Source organism: Takifugu flavidus, chromosome 4, assembly GCF_003711565.1.
Source record: "Takifugu flavidus isolate HTHZ2018 chromosome 4, ASM371156v2, whole genome shotgun sequence".
In the NCBI taxonomy this organism is placed as follows: Eukaryota; Metazoa; Chordata; class Actinopteri; order Tetraodontiformes; family Tetraodontidae; genus Takifugu; species Takifugu flavidus.
The window spans coordinates 16,058,630-16,072,710 of NC_079523.1; the positions used below are offsets into that span (position 1 = coordinate 16,058,630).

Sequence of the window (14,081 nt, forward strand, 5' to 3'; positions counted from 1 at the left end):
ATCCAGATTTTGGCTGACTTTGGCCGGGCAACAAAAGCAGCCACACTAATCCAATTGTGACTATCTCCGGGGAAAGAAGGTAAACAGAGTCAGCATCAATCATTTATCAATGATAGTTTCACCTGATACAAAACGGCCGGTAATTCCAAAGGCTAAGCATTTCAAAAAACTGGAAGTTGAGCATTTTGGAACTTTCTATAAGTTTTTTGCTCTATGTTATCTCATTTATAAGTGTCACAGAAGATGACAGCAGAGGGTTACCTAAAAGCAATTGTGTTCTACGTTTGATTGTTTTAGGGTAGCAAAAGGTCCCTCTGGGGAGGATTTTGTATCACCATGAACTAGTTGAAAGGCTCCCTGACCGCAACATCTCTGTGAATACAGACTTAGAACATAAATAAAAGATCCAAGGTCAATGTAGCAGAGCGCTACAGGAAGCAGTGTGATAAAAGAGAGTTTCCAAGTGATGAAGGTCTGGGAGAGGAACTTACGGCAGGGATGGGGCACAACTCGGATTTCGGAGATAGCGATGAAACCTGGGTGACCTTTAATTGAAACTGCTTCAAATGTTATCTGCAAGTAAGAAAAATGAAGATCAGTAAAGATATTTCTTTATATTTATGGAATAGTGTTGTGGGGAATGACCACTAAAGGCCAGCAGCTTCACCCCTCCATCCTCCCTTCATTTCTGTACAGAAACTGCTCCTCCATTCATTTCTCCTTCTTTCTCATGTTTCTCTGCTTCTATCTTCTGATTACCTCCATCAGCATCTCTGACTTAATTTTGCTGATTGGCTTTGTGCTCCTCTCCTCTCCTCTCCTCTCCTCTCCTCTCCTCTCCTCTCCTCTCCTCTCCTCTCCTCTCCTCTCCCAGAGTCACTCCTCCATTTCTTTTATCTGGCACAGGCACAGATGCTGAGTGGCAGGCGGTCAGCTGGGCCGTCAAGCCCCAGTGAACTTCTAAGCCACACATAGATAGTAATGTGCAAACACACACACACACACACGCTCAAAATACACACACAGTGCTTGTGAAGCCTCTCAACACAACAATCCAGGATTTAGAATGAATCGAAAGTTATCACCTACTCACTCACTCGCTGACTCACTCACATTACGTGTTTATGATTAGCTCAAGTCTTTCTAGGAATTTTGGATGGAGGTTAAATGAACATTTTGTTTAGCTTTGCTGTGCAAATCTGTCTCTGTCTGCACCCTCTTTGAAAGAGGGATGGGGGGGAAGGGTGTTACCTGATAAGAGTTAGGCCAGAATATTGAAATTGCAAGCTCGCCCTTGACCCAGCCTTCAGTAACAGTTCCAGATATGTTCCACACCGGGTTACCACGAGAGCCTCCATCCACCTGCAGGCAGTGAAAACACACAAACACGCACATTTGTAAAGTTTCAGTACTGGTAAAATTATCATTCCCTGTTGAGGATTTCTGAAGATGTCCATCTCATCTGTAATAGTAACACCACGGACCTTCTCCCTCAACTCCTAACCTCCTCTGACATCATCCTGTCTTTCTCAGGTGTCACGCACATCTACCGAACACATACCTGTACGTAGACATTGAGGGTTCCAGGGCTGGTGCCATCATGGCTGGACAGAGAATACAAGAAGTTGATGCAGTGTGTGTCGTTCTCCTTCATGGTGGGCATGTAGAGGTGTGCCATCTGGCCAGATGCCCGTCCAGAGGCGTTGACCAACATGAAGGAACCTATGACCAACAAAAAAGAAGAAACAAATCAGGTTATAATGTGACCTGTGCAAATGACATCACAACAGCAAGCAGAGATAATGTCACCAGGCTTTTGCCTAAATATTCTATAGTCATGAGTGACAGGAAGGTCCTTTTATTGTTATTCAGCAGTGCACCAATGCCAGCTTTATTATTATTATTTTTATTTTTATTATTATTATTATTTGACTGTCTGTCTTTCATCATAAGACCTGATTTAATTTTGATGTTTGTTGTTATTATAAGTCATCATAAAATGGCTCAAACTAATGGCCAGCAGTGAAGATGGCTGATACAGTAAAAACGCCAAACTTAAAGGCACTGAAGCCATAATTCTGTGCCATAATGTATCCAGACCCTCAGGGTAATGAACGGTAAGATAAAACACATTTTCTCTGTCGACTGGCGGTTTAAGTGTGTTTTATTCTAGTCTTTATGGCAGAGGATGGAGCTTTTATGAGCCGACTGGCTCCATTTGGCTGTCTTCCATTAGCTTGGCTGAAATTTAGGAGTGTCAAACCCCATGTGGAGACAGTGGAAGGAGACGCAGTGAGTCAGACGGCCATCACATTGAATTTGTGTGTGTGTGTGTGTGTGTGTGTGTGTGTGTGTGTGTGTGTGTGTGTGTGTGTGTTGTGTGTGTGTGTGTGTGTGTGTTGCATTTCTACATATGAGAGCTGAAAATGTGGATCTGTTTCTCATCAGTATCACGTCACCAGAGTCAATATTTGAGTAACACGTCTGTAGGAACCGTCTGAAAACAGAGATGCGCTTGTGTTTGCGCTGAGATGCGCAGCCTGTTAGCTTGATGCTAACATTTACTTGGTTATGTCTCTTCTCTCTCCTGTAAAGCATCTTGGTCTTGTGGAGTTGAGGCCTGACAGAGTGACCTTTGAACTCACGGGACTGCACAGAGACATCAAATGTGTAATTTCTTCAAATCCTTGTGTGTTACCAGGTGATTGGTTTTTGATTGTAAAAAAAAAAACACTATAAATCAACGGTCCAGTTTTCCAGAGTGCTGCTTTTGGGTCCTAATTGCACCTGTCACAGTACAATCTGGCCAAACATGGACCCAGCACACTTGTCACCACCTCAGTCTCATTTAAGGATAAGGGCTCAAGCTGCCCCGGACCACGCGGATCCACCCAACCTTCCATGTCTCTAGCATCAAGCCGGTTCGTGAAAGTCCATTGATGCCTGCGTCTCAGCCGCCACCACCTCCACGGATTATTGATGGGGGTCCTGCCTTCATGGTTCGCCGCCTGCTGCGCTCCCGCCGCCGTGGAAGGGGTCTTCCCTTCCTTAGGCCTTATCCCTTACCACAGGGATAACTGGCTTGTGGCGGCCAAGCTCGTAGACTGGATGGGATACGGCCCAGAGGAGAGGTCATGGGTCCCGGCCCATCACATCCTGGATGCGCAGCTCATCCGCGAGTTCCATCGCTGTCACCCTGACCAGCCCTCCAGGATTCCCAATGCAGGTGGGGGTGCCAATTTAGAGACTCTGTCCTCCCTGTCATCCGAGGCATCCAGCGACGGGGACGACAAGGAAGCTGAGACGGAGATCTCAGAAGAATTTTGGTCCTAACCTCTCCGCGTGGCCCCGACTTCGCTGCTGCTCACCCCCAATCTGCTCAGCTACATCGTCGGCCTCATCTCCTGTAAGCCCCGTTCTGTCACTCCTGCCCACTGTAAACGGGACTGTACGGTTCCGAGGATTCACGTCCTTCCCCCTCGGTTCCGCACTCCGACTCGGCTCGACCCAATCCCCGAGCCTGAAACCCACAGACTTTGCGTGGGCCCTGGGCCTGAAGAACAGACTGTTTCCTGTGCTTCCTTGTCTGCCTGAGTTCCTGTTTGCCCGTGTGCTAATAAAGGTCATTACCGGTCCAGTTTTCCAGAGTGCTGCTTTTGGGTCCTAATTGCACCCGTCACATAAAGATTATTTCATTTGATTTTCAATGTGAGAGGATTTTTAGATTTTGAATTGGCAGTGCATTGACTGTTGAAGATAAAGATATTAAGAACAGCTAAACACAGACACACACACACACTTTGTTACACAGAATCACAGATTTCCATCCTGCGAGTCTGCCTGTAACACAACAATACTGAACTGACATCTGTCTTCTGTCTCACACACAAACACAAATCAAGCTAACTGGGCCAGTACGGGGTGTTCCAGCACATTCTGCCACCTGAGCTCTTTCCCCATAATCTACTGGGTGAATTACCATAAACATTCTTCAGCCTGGGTTCCACTATCAGATGATCTATTATTACGGCTCAGTTTTCACAACTGAGGACTGGATGTCAGAGCTTCCTCCTGGTGCGTGGAGGTAACACAGGGACGCACACTCCCCTCTACAGGGTGTGCTGATGCCTGTAGCCATGGGGTCAACAACCATAGCTAATATACACCATTGCCTTCATCTTGTTTTACATCAGCAATTTATAAACTCCAGCCTTATCTGGTAGAATGATTCAGACTTTTTAAACACAGCTTAAAAATACAATCAAATGGTGAGAGATAGATATTTAATACAGATATTTAGATACTGATCCCAACTGTGAGTTAACTTGGATGCTACTCTCACTAGTATGATACTGGTATTAGTATGTAAAACTATATAAACTGTCAAAAGACAAGTAAATATCGACAAGTAAGCATCGTGCATGAATGAGCACATGCAGGGTGTGCTGTCTGTAAAAATATATAAAGTTCCTGCTATTTTAATGCTATTTTTTCTAATATTCTATTCAATTTTTTTTATTTGGCTAGACAGGAAACAGCAAACAATGTGAAAGTAGATCACCTAAATTGCTCTTGATTTAATTTTTTGTGTCAAATAACAGTGTTGGGGCGAGATGTTCACAGAGTGTGATGAGCTCAAATGGCTTCCTGGGGTTTCAACTCAAAGCAGGCAAGTGTTCAGTCTTGCAGCTCTCAAATCCTTCTTTCATGCTCCTTATCAGTTATTTGGTGTCTGGCTTGTTTTTAGATTAAGGCCACAGTGGAGCCTTGGACAGAAAGCTCTTTTGTACCAGTTAACATCACAGAACCCGGGGTAAATGTCTAGTTTTGATGCAAAATCCACAGATATAATTGTCTTCTGATGTCTTTGCATCTTAATGTAGGCTGGGAAAATCTGTCACAGCTCCAGAAGCCCCAGAAGCTCCTATTGTAATTCACTCTGTTGTTGCTTCTCCATCAATCAATTGTGGATCAATGAATCTTACTCGTCAACTCTAGACATGTAAATCCATCTGTTAGAGCTGACCAATGGAAACTGTAAAGCCCCAAAAGCCCTTGTGCTGTAGGTCATAGAGGGGTTGACCTATAGATCGAAGATAGAGCATGTGACTGCTGACCTTAGAGACAGTGTGTGTGTGTGTTTGGTGTGTGGTGGGGGGGTCCTCTCGGTGAAGCGCCACACAACTCTACACCTCAGATAACCTGATCATCTTGGTGAAAATATGTTGGCAGGAAGTGCCTGGGTTTTTTTTTTTTTTTTAAACATCTTTTTATCTAAATCTATTTATATTTTCCAAAAAAAACATCTTTAAACATAGGTGGTGAGCTAAGGCACTTCCTATCACCCACATACAATGCAGTTCTCCACTCCTTCCAACAACAAACCAAACGTCTTCAAAAGAGAAGAAAAAACAGTCCAGTTGACACAGAAAACTACCTTGGATAGCTATGACCTGGATTATTGAGAATCTACACAGACAGGGCTAATGGCATTTTTCCAACTTTAAGCATTTAGTCGTTCCACGCAGGATTTTTATAAATCCAGGCACAGCTTTGGATAATTCTTTAAGGTCTTTTTAATGGAACAGAAAACACTGTGTTTCCATTTACCATGTTTTATAATCACAACTCCAATTTGTACATTTTCAAGGGAACCAGAAATGTATCTGCCATTCTGAGTGGAAATAAGTGTCATCTGCTGATGTGTCGATCAGGAAAAATAGATTCCTCTTAACACAGATTTTCTAAAAACAAATGATCCCACATTAGGAACAGAAGTCCTTAACAGCAAAGGTGTGTGTCAGTCATCAAATAACCTTATACCATTATTATCAAAGGCCATAACGATCTGTCAAAGATTCCCAAAGGAAATTCAAAACACACTTAACCAAATATGTTATTGATAATAAAGATTCTAGTTAGTTTTTTTTAGAAGCATTCATAATCCAGAGCTAGTGACACAAACTAGTATGTTTTCTTTCAACGTACAACCAACATTTGTGTACAGCCATTGTGGCTGGTGGACATAAAAACCATGGTAGCACCGAGATCTCAACCTGAAATAAGCAGAACTTTACCAGCAGCGCCAGTCGGAGCTCATGTACTGCTTTACTTTCCCCATTTTCTGAAGAGGGAAAGGATCACTGAAATGTCATTTATCGCTGCCTGGACTTTCTGTTCCCTCATCCAAAATTAAATAACTGACCTATTTTGCCACATAATAGTCAGTAGAGTCAGGTTTTGTGTCACTTTTGTCCTCCTCAATCAGTACTGACTGATTGAGAAGGACAAAAGATTCAACAACTGTGTAAAACAGTCACAAAAGACAGCCATACTGCTGCCTTTTCATGGACAAACATTACACTAAACATGTGTTTTCCCCATGTTCCTCTTCCTCGGTGTCTCTTTCTGAGATTCATTCATTGTGTGTATAAAATGTATATACACTCTGAGTTCATACTGTAAAAACCATCTATTTATTGCCTCTTTGTCAGTCTATTATTACAGCTTTGTGCCAATTGTCATTTCTCCAAGACAAGCTTCCTTCCCCAAATATCAAATGCAATCAAGTCCCTAACAAATGCTTTTGACTCACCAGCAGCCAAAGAAATAGGGTCTTTAACCCCTGTACCTATCAGCAGCCACTCTATGTAGATGCACACATGATTAATGTGACCTGGCTGCGATACACTAATTCACAAGTCTTCTACTTATGGGAGTTTTTAGTGGGGTACAACAGTGTGTATATGCGTGTTTAACGTGTCGCACAAGTAAATGGTGAGTGGTTCTCTAGTGATTTATTTTCAGGCTCTCTAGATAGAGCTGACAGGACTACATTCTGAGGAAAACTCAGGCCTCCAAGGAAAAGCGCAGGAAAGCCAACTTGAGATGTTCACTGTTGTTTCAAATCTACTTAATTGTCAAGCCAACAAGGATTTGAAATGAATGTTGCTAGAAATTGAGAATCAAATTTAGGACACAGATGCCACAGTTGCCCCAGGACCAATGAACATCTGAGAGAAGAAGGTCCACTAAAGGCCTTTCTTTCTCTTTGATTCCTGGCCTCTCGGTCCGTACAAATGTCAGTGAGGTATGCCATACTGAACAGTGGCAGAAGTGAAAATGGTTCTCAGAGAGCACTGAACAAATAAACTGATGGACAATTTGTTCTTGTCACACTGCATCAGATCTACAGCTGCCAAGCCAGTCGATAAGTTGTCATTGATGAGCGGACATGACAGCTATTGCCCCTGACACCCACAATAGATAAATGAACTGACACGAGATGAGCCGTATGTACAGTACGGAGAGAGAGGGACAGACTGCTGTGGCTCCAGCCTGTTCAACCACATCTGATCATCAGAACAAGGGCTTTATGGGGTGGGGGAGGCTGACCCATCACCCCACAACCTCACCTCGAGAGATACCCTTTCATTAAATGACTATTAAAATAATTGAGATAATATAGGGGTAAAAACTCATAGTATCTCTCAAGTGTGAGACAGATGCTAAAGAGCAGTTAAATATTTTGTAAAATCTCATTTGTATCAGTAAACTGGAGGCAGGGATCACCCCTGAATCAAATCAAAACAAATCAATCTTTATTTATATAGCGTCTTATACAATCAAAATTGTTTCAAGGCGCTTTCCAGAATCCCAGGGCCTAACCCCAGACAAGCAACAGTGGCAAGGAAAAACTCCCCTTTAACAGGAAGAAACCTTGAGCAGGACCAGGCTCATGTAGGGGGACCCTCCTGCTGATGGCTGGCTGGGTAAAGAGAGAGGAGAGGAGAGGAGAGGAGAGGAGAGGAGAGGAGAGGAGAGGAGAGGAGAGGAGGAGGAAAGGAAAGGAGAGGGAGAGGGAGAGGGAGAGGGAGGAGAGGATGAGTCGCCAGTTCACTGCAGGGCCCTATATGAGCATTTGTGGATTCGGTACCTTGCTCGAGGGTACCTGGGTAGTGTTCTGAAGGTGTTTTGGCACCTCCCACTACTACCAGAACACCTTTCATGTTTTTTCTGTTGTGGGGCTCGAACCAAGAACCCAAAAATATAATATATTAGGTCAAATGAACTTTACCTTTGGCGTGTTGACTGATATGTCCACTCTGCCCAGGTAATGTGGAGATTGCTGTTCTACAAAATGACTTAATTACTGCTTAACATTCAATTACTAGCCAAAGGATTACCAACTCTGTTACCAACTCTGGTCCTACTGTGGAAGATGATATTATCCCTGGTGGAGGTATAACTGCTATAACTGTTGTATATAGTAACCGGTACCGGGAGGAGGTGAAGGACCAAAAGAACCAATTAAGTCAGCTTTTTACATCCAGAGGTGTGCAGATGTGAACTGTAGGTATTTATCTGCCTTAATAACCAGGTCCATTCAGTCACTTAATGACCTAAAATAAATGAAACTTGTTTAGGAGATATATGGAAATATCTGTCTTACCAGTTGGCATAGCAGGGTCCATGGTGGGTGTTCTCCAGGAGTACACTTGTTCCCAGGTAAACCCAGTAGTTCCGAGAGAAACACTGTATCCACAGTTGAAAAATGACTCCTCAAATGTACAACCACCTGGCAACATCAAGAGAGACATATTGAGGCATATATTTACACCACGCAGATCCCCCTCCCCCCACTGAGTTAGCACTTAGTGTCACCTCTTGCTTGAAGACAAATTTAGGTGGTCCAATGACCACTGAATAAGTGTTTGTTGGATTAGTGAAGACGTAAATGTCGTGTAGATGTTGTGAATGCTTATGCATTATGTGTAATAGTGTTTCAGTTTCATCTGGGAAAGACAGAGACCATCATTAGCAAACTTTAACTGCAAAGATAGGCGACAGAAGCAAGAAAAGCAGTAAAAACTGTTATTGTTAACCAAATGGTAAAATTAGTGTGAACCTACTATATATAATCTCTAAGAAAGAAAGAAAGAAGAAAGACAGAAAGAAAGAAAGAAAGAAAGAAAGAAAGAAAGAAAGAAAGAAAGAAAGAAAGAAAGAAAGGATGGAAACTGTATGTCAACATGATTAAGTAACAGTCTTATCGGCATTTCATGGCACGCTGAGACATATTTTCCACCACATTAGCCTTCTGCTCTAGCCTCAAGCACACACACACACACACACAAACACAGACACACGTCTCTAATTAGACATATGCTTTGACGTACAACCGTTTGAATTTGTTTTGAAGCATTTCCAATGGGGGTACATCATATCTTTATTCATGAAATCACTTAATGCTTGAATTTTTCCTGGCTTTTTTTGTTGGCTGCCGTCTCCTCCAGGCGCATAAGTCACTTTAGGCCTTATCATAGTTAAAGGACTGCATCTGTGTCTCATCCTTTCAATTTTCTCTCCATCCGGTCTATGGATTCCAGTGGAATGAAAGCCTGAACTCGACCCGAGTGATGTTAGTAACACTGCTGTTTCACACCTGGCACAATCTTTGCTTATTCAACATGGCAGCATTTCTACTGTTGCTGACTCAGTGTAACCATGTAGAAAAGGTCTCGGGGTGAGTACAAATGGTGCTTTACTTGCTACTAGGGTGCTGAAAAGAGACAAAAATTGTATCTCATTTTCAGAGTATGAGCCTGATTCTATTGGATATTTATTGTAAAATTCTGGAGCTCTTCAGCGTTTAGCTGAGCAAACAGGTCTGTCACATTTTTTATTGTGCTACTTACAATCAAATCAAATTGAGAAGCAGTAATTAGAATGTCCATACACAAATTTGAATAATTTGTGCTGAATTAGAGTTAATTTCATTCATTCATTCATTCATTCATTCATTCAAAGACCCTCAAAATCAGTAAAATTCCTAAAATGGAAATAATCTGTTGAGCTCTTGTATGTCTTCAGTGTCTTCATCACTACCGACATGATACATTCTTTACTACCATCTAGTCCACCACCAACTTACACTGCTACGCTTCAATAATTGATCATCAATCATTTTCAGTTTTTATTTATCTAATAGTAACTCCGTTTGACACTCACTCAGTAAGTTCGGCTCCGAAAGATGATGTTACACCCATCTTTCCTTGACAGTGTGTCCCTCAATTTATTTGCTATGCAGATGATAACTTCCTGTTTCCTTTGTGACTTCCTCATAGAGCATAAAAAACGTTTCCAGAAACCAGTTCTAAAATAGTAATTCTACAGTGAACCCTGGTCCTCTCTTTGATTTTCAACTTCAAAGCTCTGTGTACCCCAACACCTTCCTTCGTTCAGACCTCTTCAAATCTATGCTTTCCTTTAAGCAAGATTCACTTCAAATACAAAACCTTTGTAGTCCACATGGGTTTAGTGAGATAGAGAGAGTGAGAGAGAGCTATTGCTGTGTTCGGCTTAAAAACAACATAAAGCCCTGGGTCAAATCTGGGATGAAGTAAACTACTTTTTACATGCTAATACAGCTATTATAAATGAATGAGTTTGGAGACAATTAATCTTTATTGCCAACATGATATTCAGGGATTTCATTAGAAATGAATGGACAGATCTCATTATGTGAGGATTAGACTGTAAACCTGAGAGGAGGCTGTGGGGAACTGATCATCAATATTCAATATTGAAATTTGCACTTTTTTAGATGAGTACCAGAAAATGGAGTGCGTGTGTGCATGTGTGCGTGTGTCTGGTGTGTTCCATGTGTGTTTTGGACACAAACACACAAACAGAATGACAGCGCACATGTTCTGGCACATGTACAAGCAGCCTGAGAGTGGAAATCTATTCATCATACATGCATGTGTAAGGACAACACTGATAAATCAGAATTTTTTATCTTGTTTAATTAATATCCCTCTACTCAGGATCATGAAATATTGATTACTAGATTCAGTTGAAGAAGCAGCTTGTAAAAACAACCTGCAGGATATTTTTTGGAAGTTTGATCGCCAGCTAAATATGACCACTAGTCATCTGTCAATCATTACACAAAACTTAACACTGTGGAAGGAACCCAGTGGATCCCCAGCAGAAGCACCTGTTTCAACCAATGAAAAAGAACAAAAGAAAATGATGACCAGGATGACCAGGAACGGTACAGAACATTTCCAGACAGCTACTTAACAGACTGCCAATTATCTGAGGTGAATGGTTTAATTTGTGCTGGTACACGGATAAAACCAGGAAGATTTTCAACAGAAAAAAACTTCATAACAGCCACAATGATTATTCTTCAAAATATTTCTAATGGGCCATTTAATTTCTCACAAAAACTCTGAGACCATTTTTTTTATTATTGCTTTCTTTAAGTCAGTACTGTCACAATTTCTTCTGTCAGCTAACATGACATGATTTGGGATTTTCTGTACATTCTGTACATGGTGTACATACATTGGGTGACTCTTGCACCACCTTAAAGAGCTGCTCTTTCCTCTCATTTGTCACCTTCTTCTGCTTTCACCAAAGTAAGTAGCAACCCAAGATAAAGAGCTGACAAGTATTGAATAATAATAATAATTAATTAATTAATAATAATTGAGTATTGAGTTTTCAGATCTGTTAACATCCTTCTTTGTTCTCTGATCAGATCACTTTAATCGACACTTGTGCGTGTGTGAGTGTTTTATTTGGTAGCGCAACAGAATGAAGGCTTCTGATTATCTGAACAGGCACCAAGAGGGTTATTGATTGTTGGTGTGTTCAGAAATGTTTCATCCATTACATGAAGGACCAAACGAGGAGGGATAACAGTCCTTCTCTAACCCCATCGACATCCACACAACCCAACACACAAGCACATCCTCCAGTGCTGACACTTAGTTCAGCAGAAGCTCCTCTTTCTCATGTTAAGATCCCTCAAGGCTCCAAAGGCAGCCATTAGAGTCCCTCATGTCAGTCAAAGCTAACACACTGTGACAGGCCCTACAGAGTCACAAACCAGAGGGAGGCATCCTGAGGCAAATGGCAAAATCTTAAGAGACTGTTTACTGCTCACTTAGATAAGATCTGGTCACACCGAGCGTGTGTTCAACAATCCTTGGGCAGGGAAACCGAGGACGCATTGCTAAGTTGATATGCAGAGGTGAACAGTTCCCATGTTGGTGCTGGGAAGTGACCAAGCATGGCACATACACATTTTTGTTGCAGTTTTCATTTGGCCTCTTCTGTCTGAACAGGGGTGCTCTCCAGCACCACCTGGGCAAACAGTTGTTTTCTCATGTAGACAAATAAATGCTATTTTCCACCAGAGGACTCCATTCCATCTTTACTCTGCTCGCTCAGTGATTCACCCTTATTAACTCTAAATGGCTCACGACCGTGTCAGTACTGTCCCAGTGTTTTCCATTGACCCTGAAATGAAGGAAAACTGGTTCAGACTCAGTGTTCGTATCAAACATCATGCAGGAATGACTCTTGTGCTGTGTCTGTGTGTGAATGCATGCGTTTCTGTCTAAGCTGAGCTTAGTTAAGTCAGGCTACGTCTAATGTCATCTGAGATATCAAGTTTTTAAACATTCCAATTGACTCATTTAAAAGCATATGTCATCATCCGCGCTCGCATCCATGCACACACACACACCCTGAAGCCCACAAATTCACTGGCTGCAAACTAAAGGACATTATTGCCACCCCAATAAACTCAGATAACAAGAGGAAAGCCAATAGAGACCATTATAGTAGCACACAGATGGGGCCAACGTCGCAGACGTGCACATGTATTTATACCACATATGAAGCTGTGGAGCCTTCAAACCACTGAAACATAATCTAAAAAGCAAAAGTCGTTTCCTTGAGGAAGCAGGGTGTGATGCAGCTACAGGGATGGAGTCCCGAGGACCAGACGGTAGAGGTTGATAAAAAATCTACTGACACTTGAAACGTTGACATTTCTCACGGTGTCCCTGCCTACAACCCACGGTGAAATAAGGGAGGACTATAAGACTTCTAACAGTTCTGCTCCAGGTCAGCCGACATGATTACCTGCAAGTGTATTTTAATGTCTCACATGATGCACGAAGACAAGACTAGACTCTAACACATCTGAGCCTGACCTTTGATCTGGATGGTTCCTACCCTTCTTTGCTTGTGATGGACATTCATGGCCCCAGCTGGTACAAATGTAATGTGATATCCTTTCACACCTTCTGCCATGTATGACAGGATCTTTGTGCACGTCAGAGGTATCTGCACCGCACACCCCAGGCCTAAAATGGAAAACAGCCCTGAACTCCAGCGTTCACCCCCCACCTTGACTCTCCCGCAGCTTTTCTCCATCCATCCATCCATTCTCTACCGCTTATCCGGGTCGGGTCGCGGGGGTAGCAGCCTAAGGAGAGAAGCCCAGACTTCCCTCTCCCCAGCCACCTCCTCCAGCTCATCCGGAGGGATCCCCAGGCGTTCCCAGGCCAGTCGAGAGACATAGTCTCTCCAACGTGTCCTGGGTCTCCCCGGGGGTCTCCTACCGGAGGGACATGCCCTGAACACCTCACCAGGGAGGCGTCCAGGGGGCATCCTGACTAGATGCCCAAGCCACCCCATCTGGCTCCTCTCAACGCGGAGGAGCAGCGACTCTACTCCGAGCTCCTCCCGGATGGCAGAGCTTCTCACCCTATCTCTAAGGGAGAGCCCAGCCACCCTACGGAGGAAGCTCATTTCAGCCGCTTGTACCCGTGATCTTGTTCTTTCGGTCATGACCCAAAGCTCATGACCATAGGTGAGGGTAGGAACGAAGATCGACCGGTAAATTAAAAGCTTCGCCTTTCGGGTCAGCTCTCTCTTCACCACAACGGACCGGTGCAGAGTCCGCATTACTGTGGACGCCACACCGATCCGCCTGTCGATCTCCCGCTCCATTCTTCCCCCACTCGTGAACAAGACCCCGAGGTACTTAAACTCCTCCACTTGGGGCAGGATCTCCTCCTTTACCCGGAGAAGGCACTCCACCTTTTTCCGGTCGAGAACCATGGCCTCGGATTTGGAGGTGCTGATTCTCATCCCAGCCGCTTCACAGGCGGCGGCGAACCGATCCAGTGATAGTTGGAGGTCACGGGCCGATGGAGCCAACAGGACCACATCGTCCGCAAAAAGCAGAGACGCGATCCTGAGGTCACCAAACC

The 14,081-nt window shown here is 43.3% G+C and overlaps 1 protein-coding gene across 12 annotated transcripts in view; it reads right to left on the reverse strand.

The window, feature by feature from the left end:
• ptprt (protein tyrosine phosphatase receptor type T) overlaps positions 1–14,081 on the reverse strand; it is a 131,513-nt gene that overhangs the window by 103,179 nt on the left and 14,253 nt on the right. For all 12 annotated transcript variants that reach the window (XM_057028858.1, XM_057028856.1, XM_057028855.1 and 9 more), the window contains exons 2-5: positions 8,453–8,578; positions 1,562–1,722; positions 1,252–1,362; positions 492–573 (exon numbers count right to left, since the gene is read on the reverse strand). In XM_057028858.1, the coding sequence (XP_056884838.1) occupies positions 492–573; positions 1,252–1,362; positions 1,562–1,722; positions 8,453–8,578 (480 nt within the window). The remainder of the gene's footprint in view (positions 1–491; positions 574–1,251; positions 1,363–1,561; positions 1,723–8,452; positions 8,579–14,081) is intronic.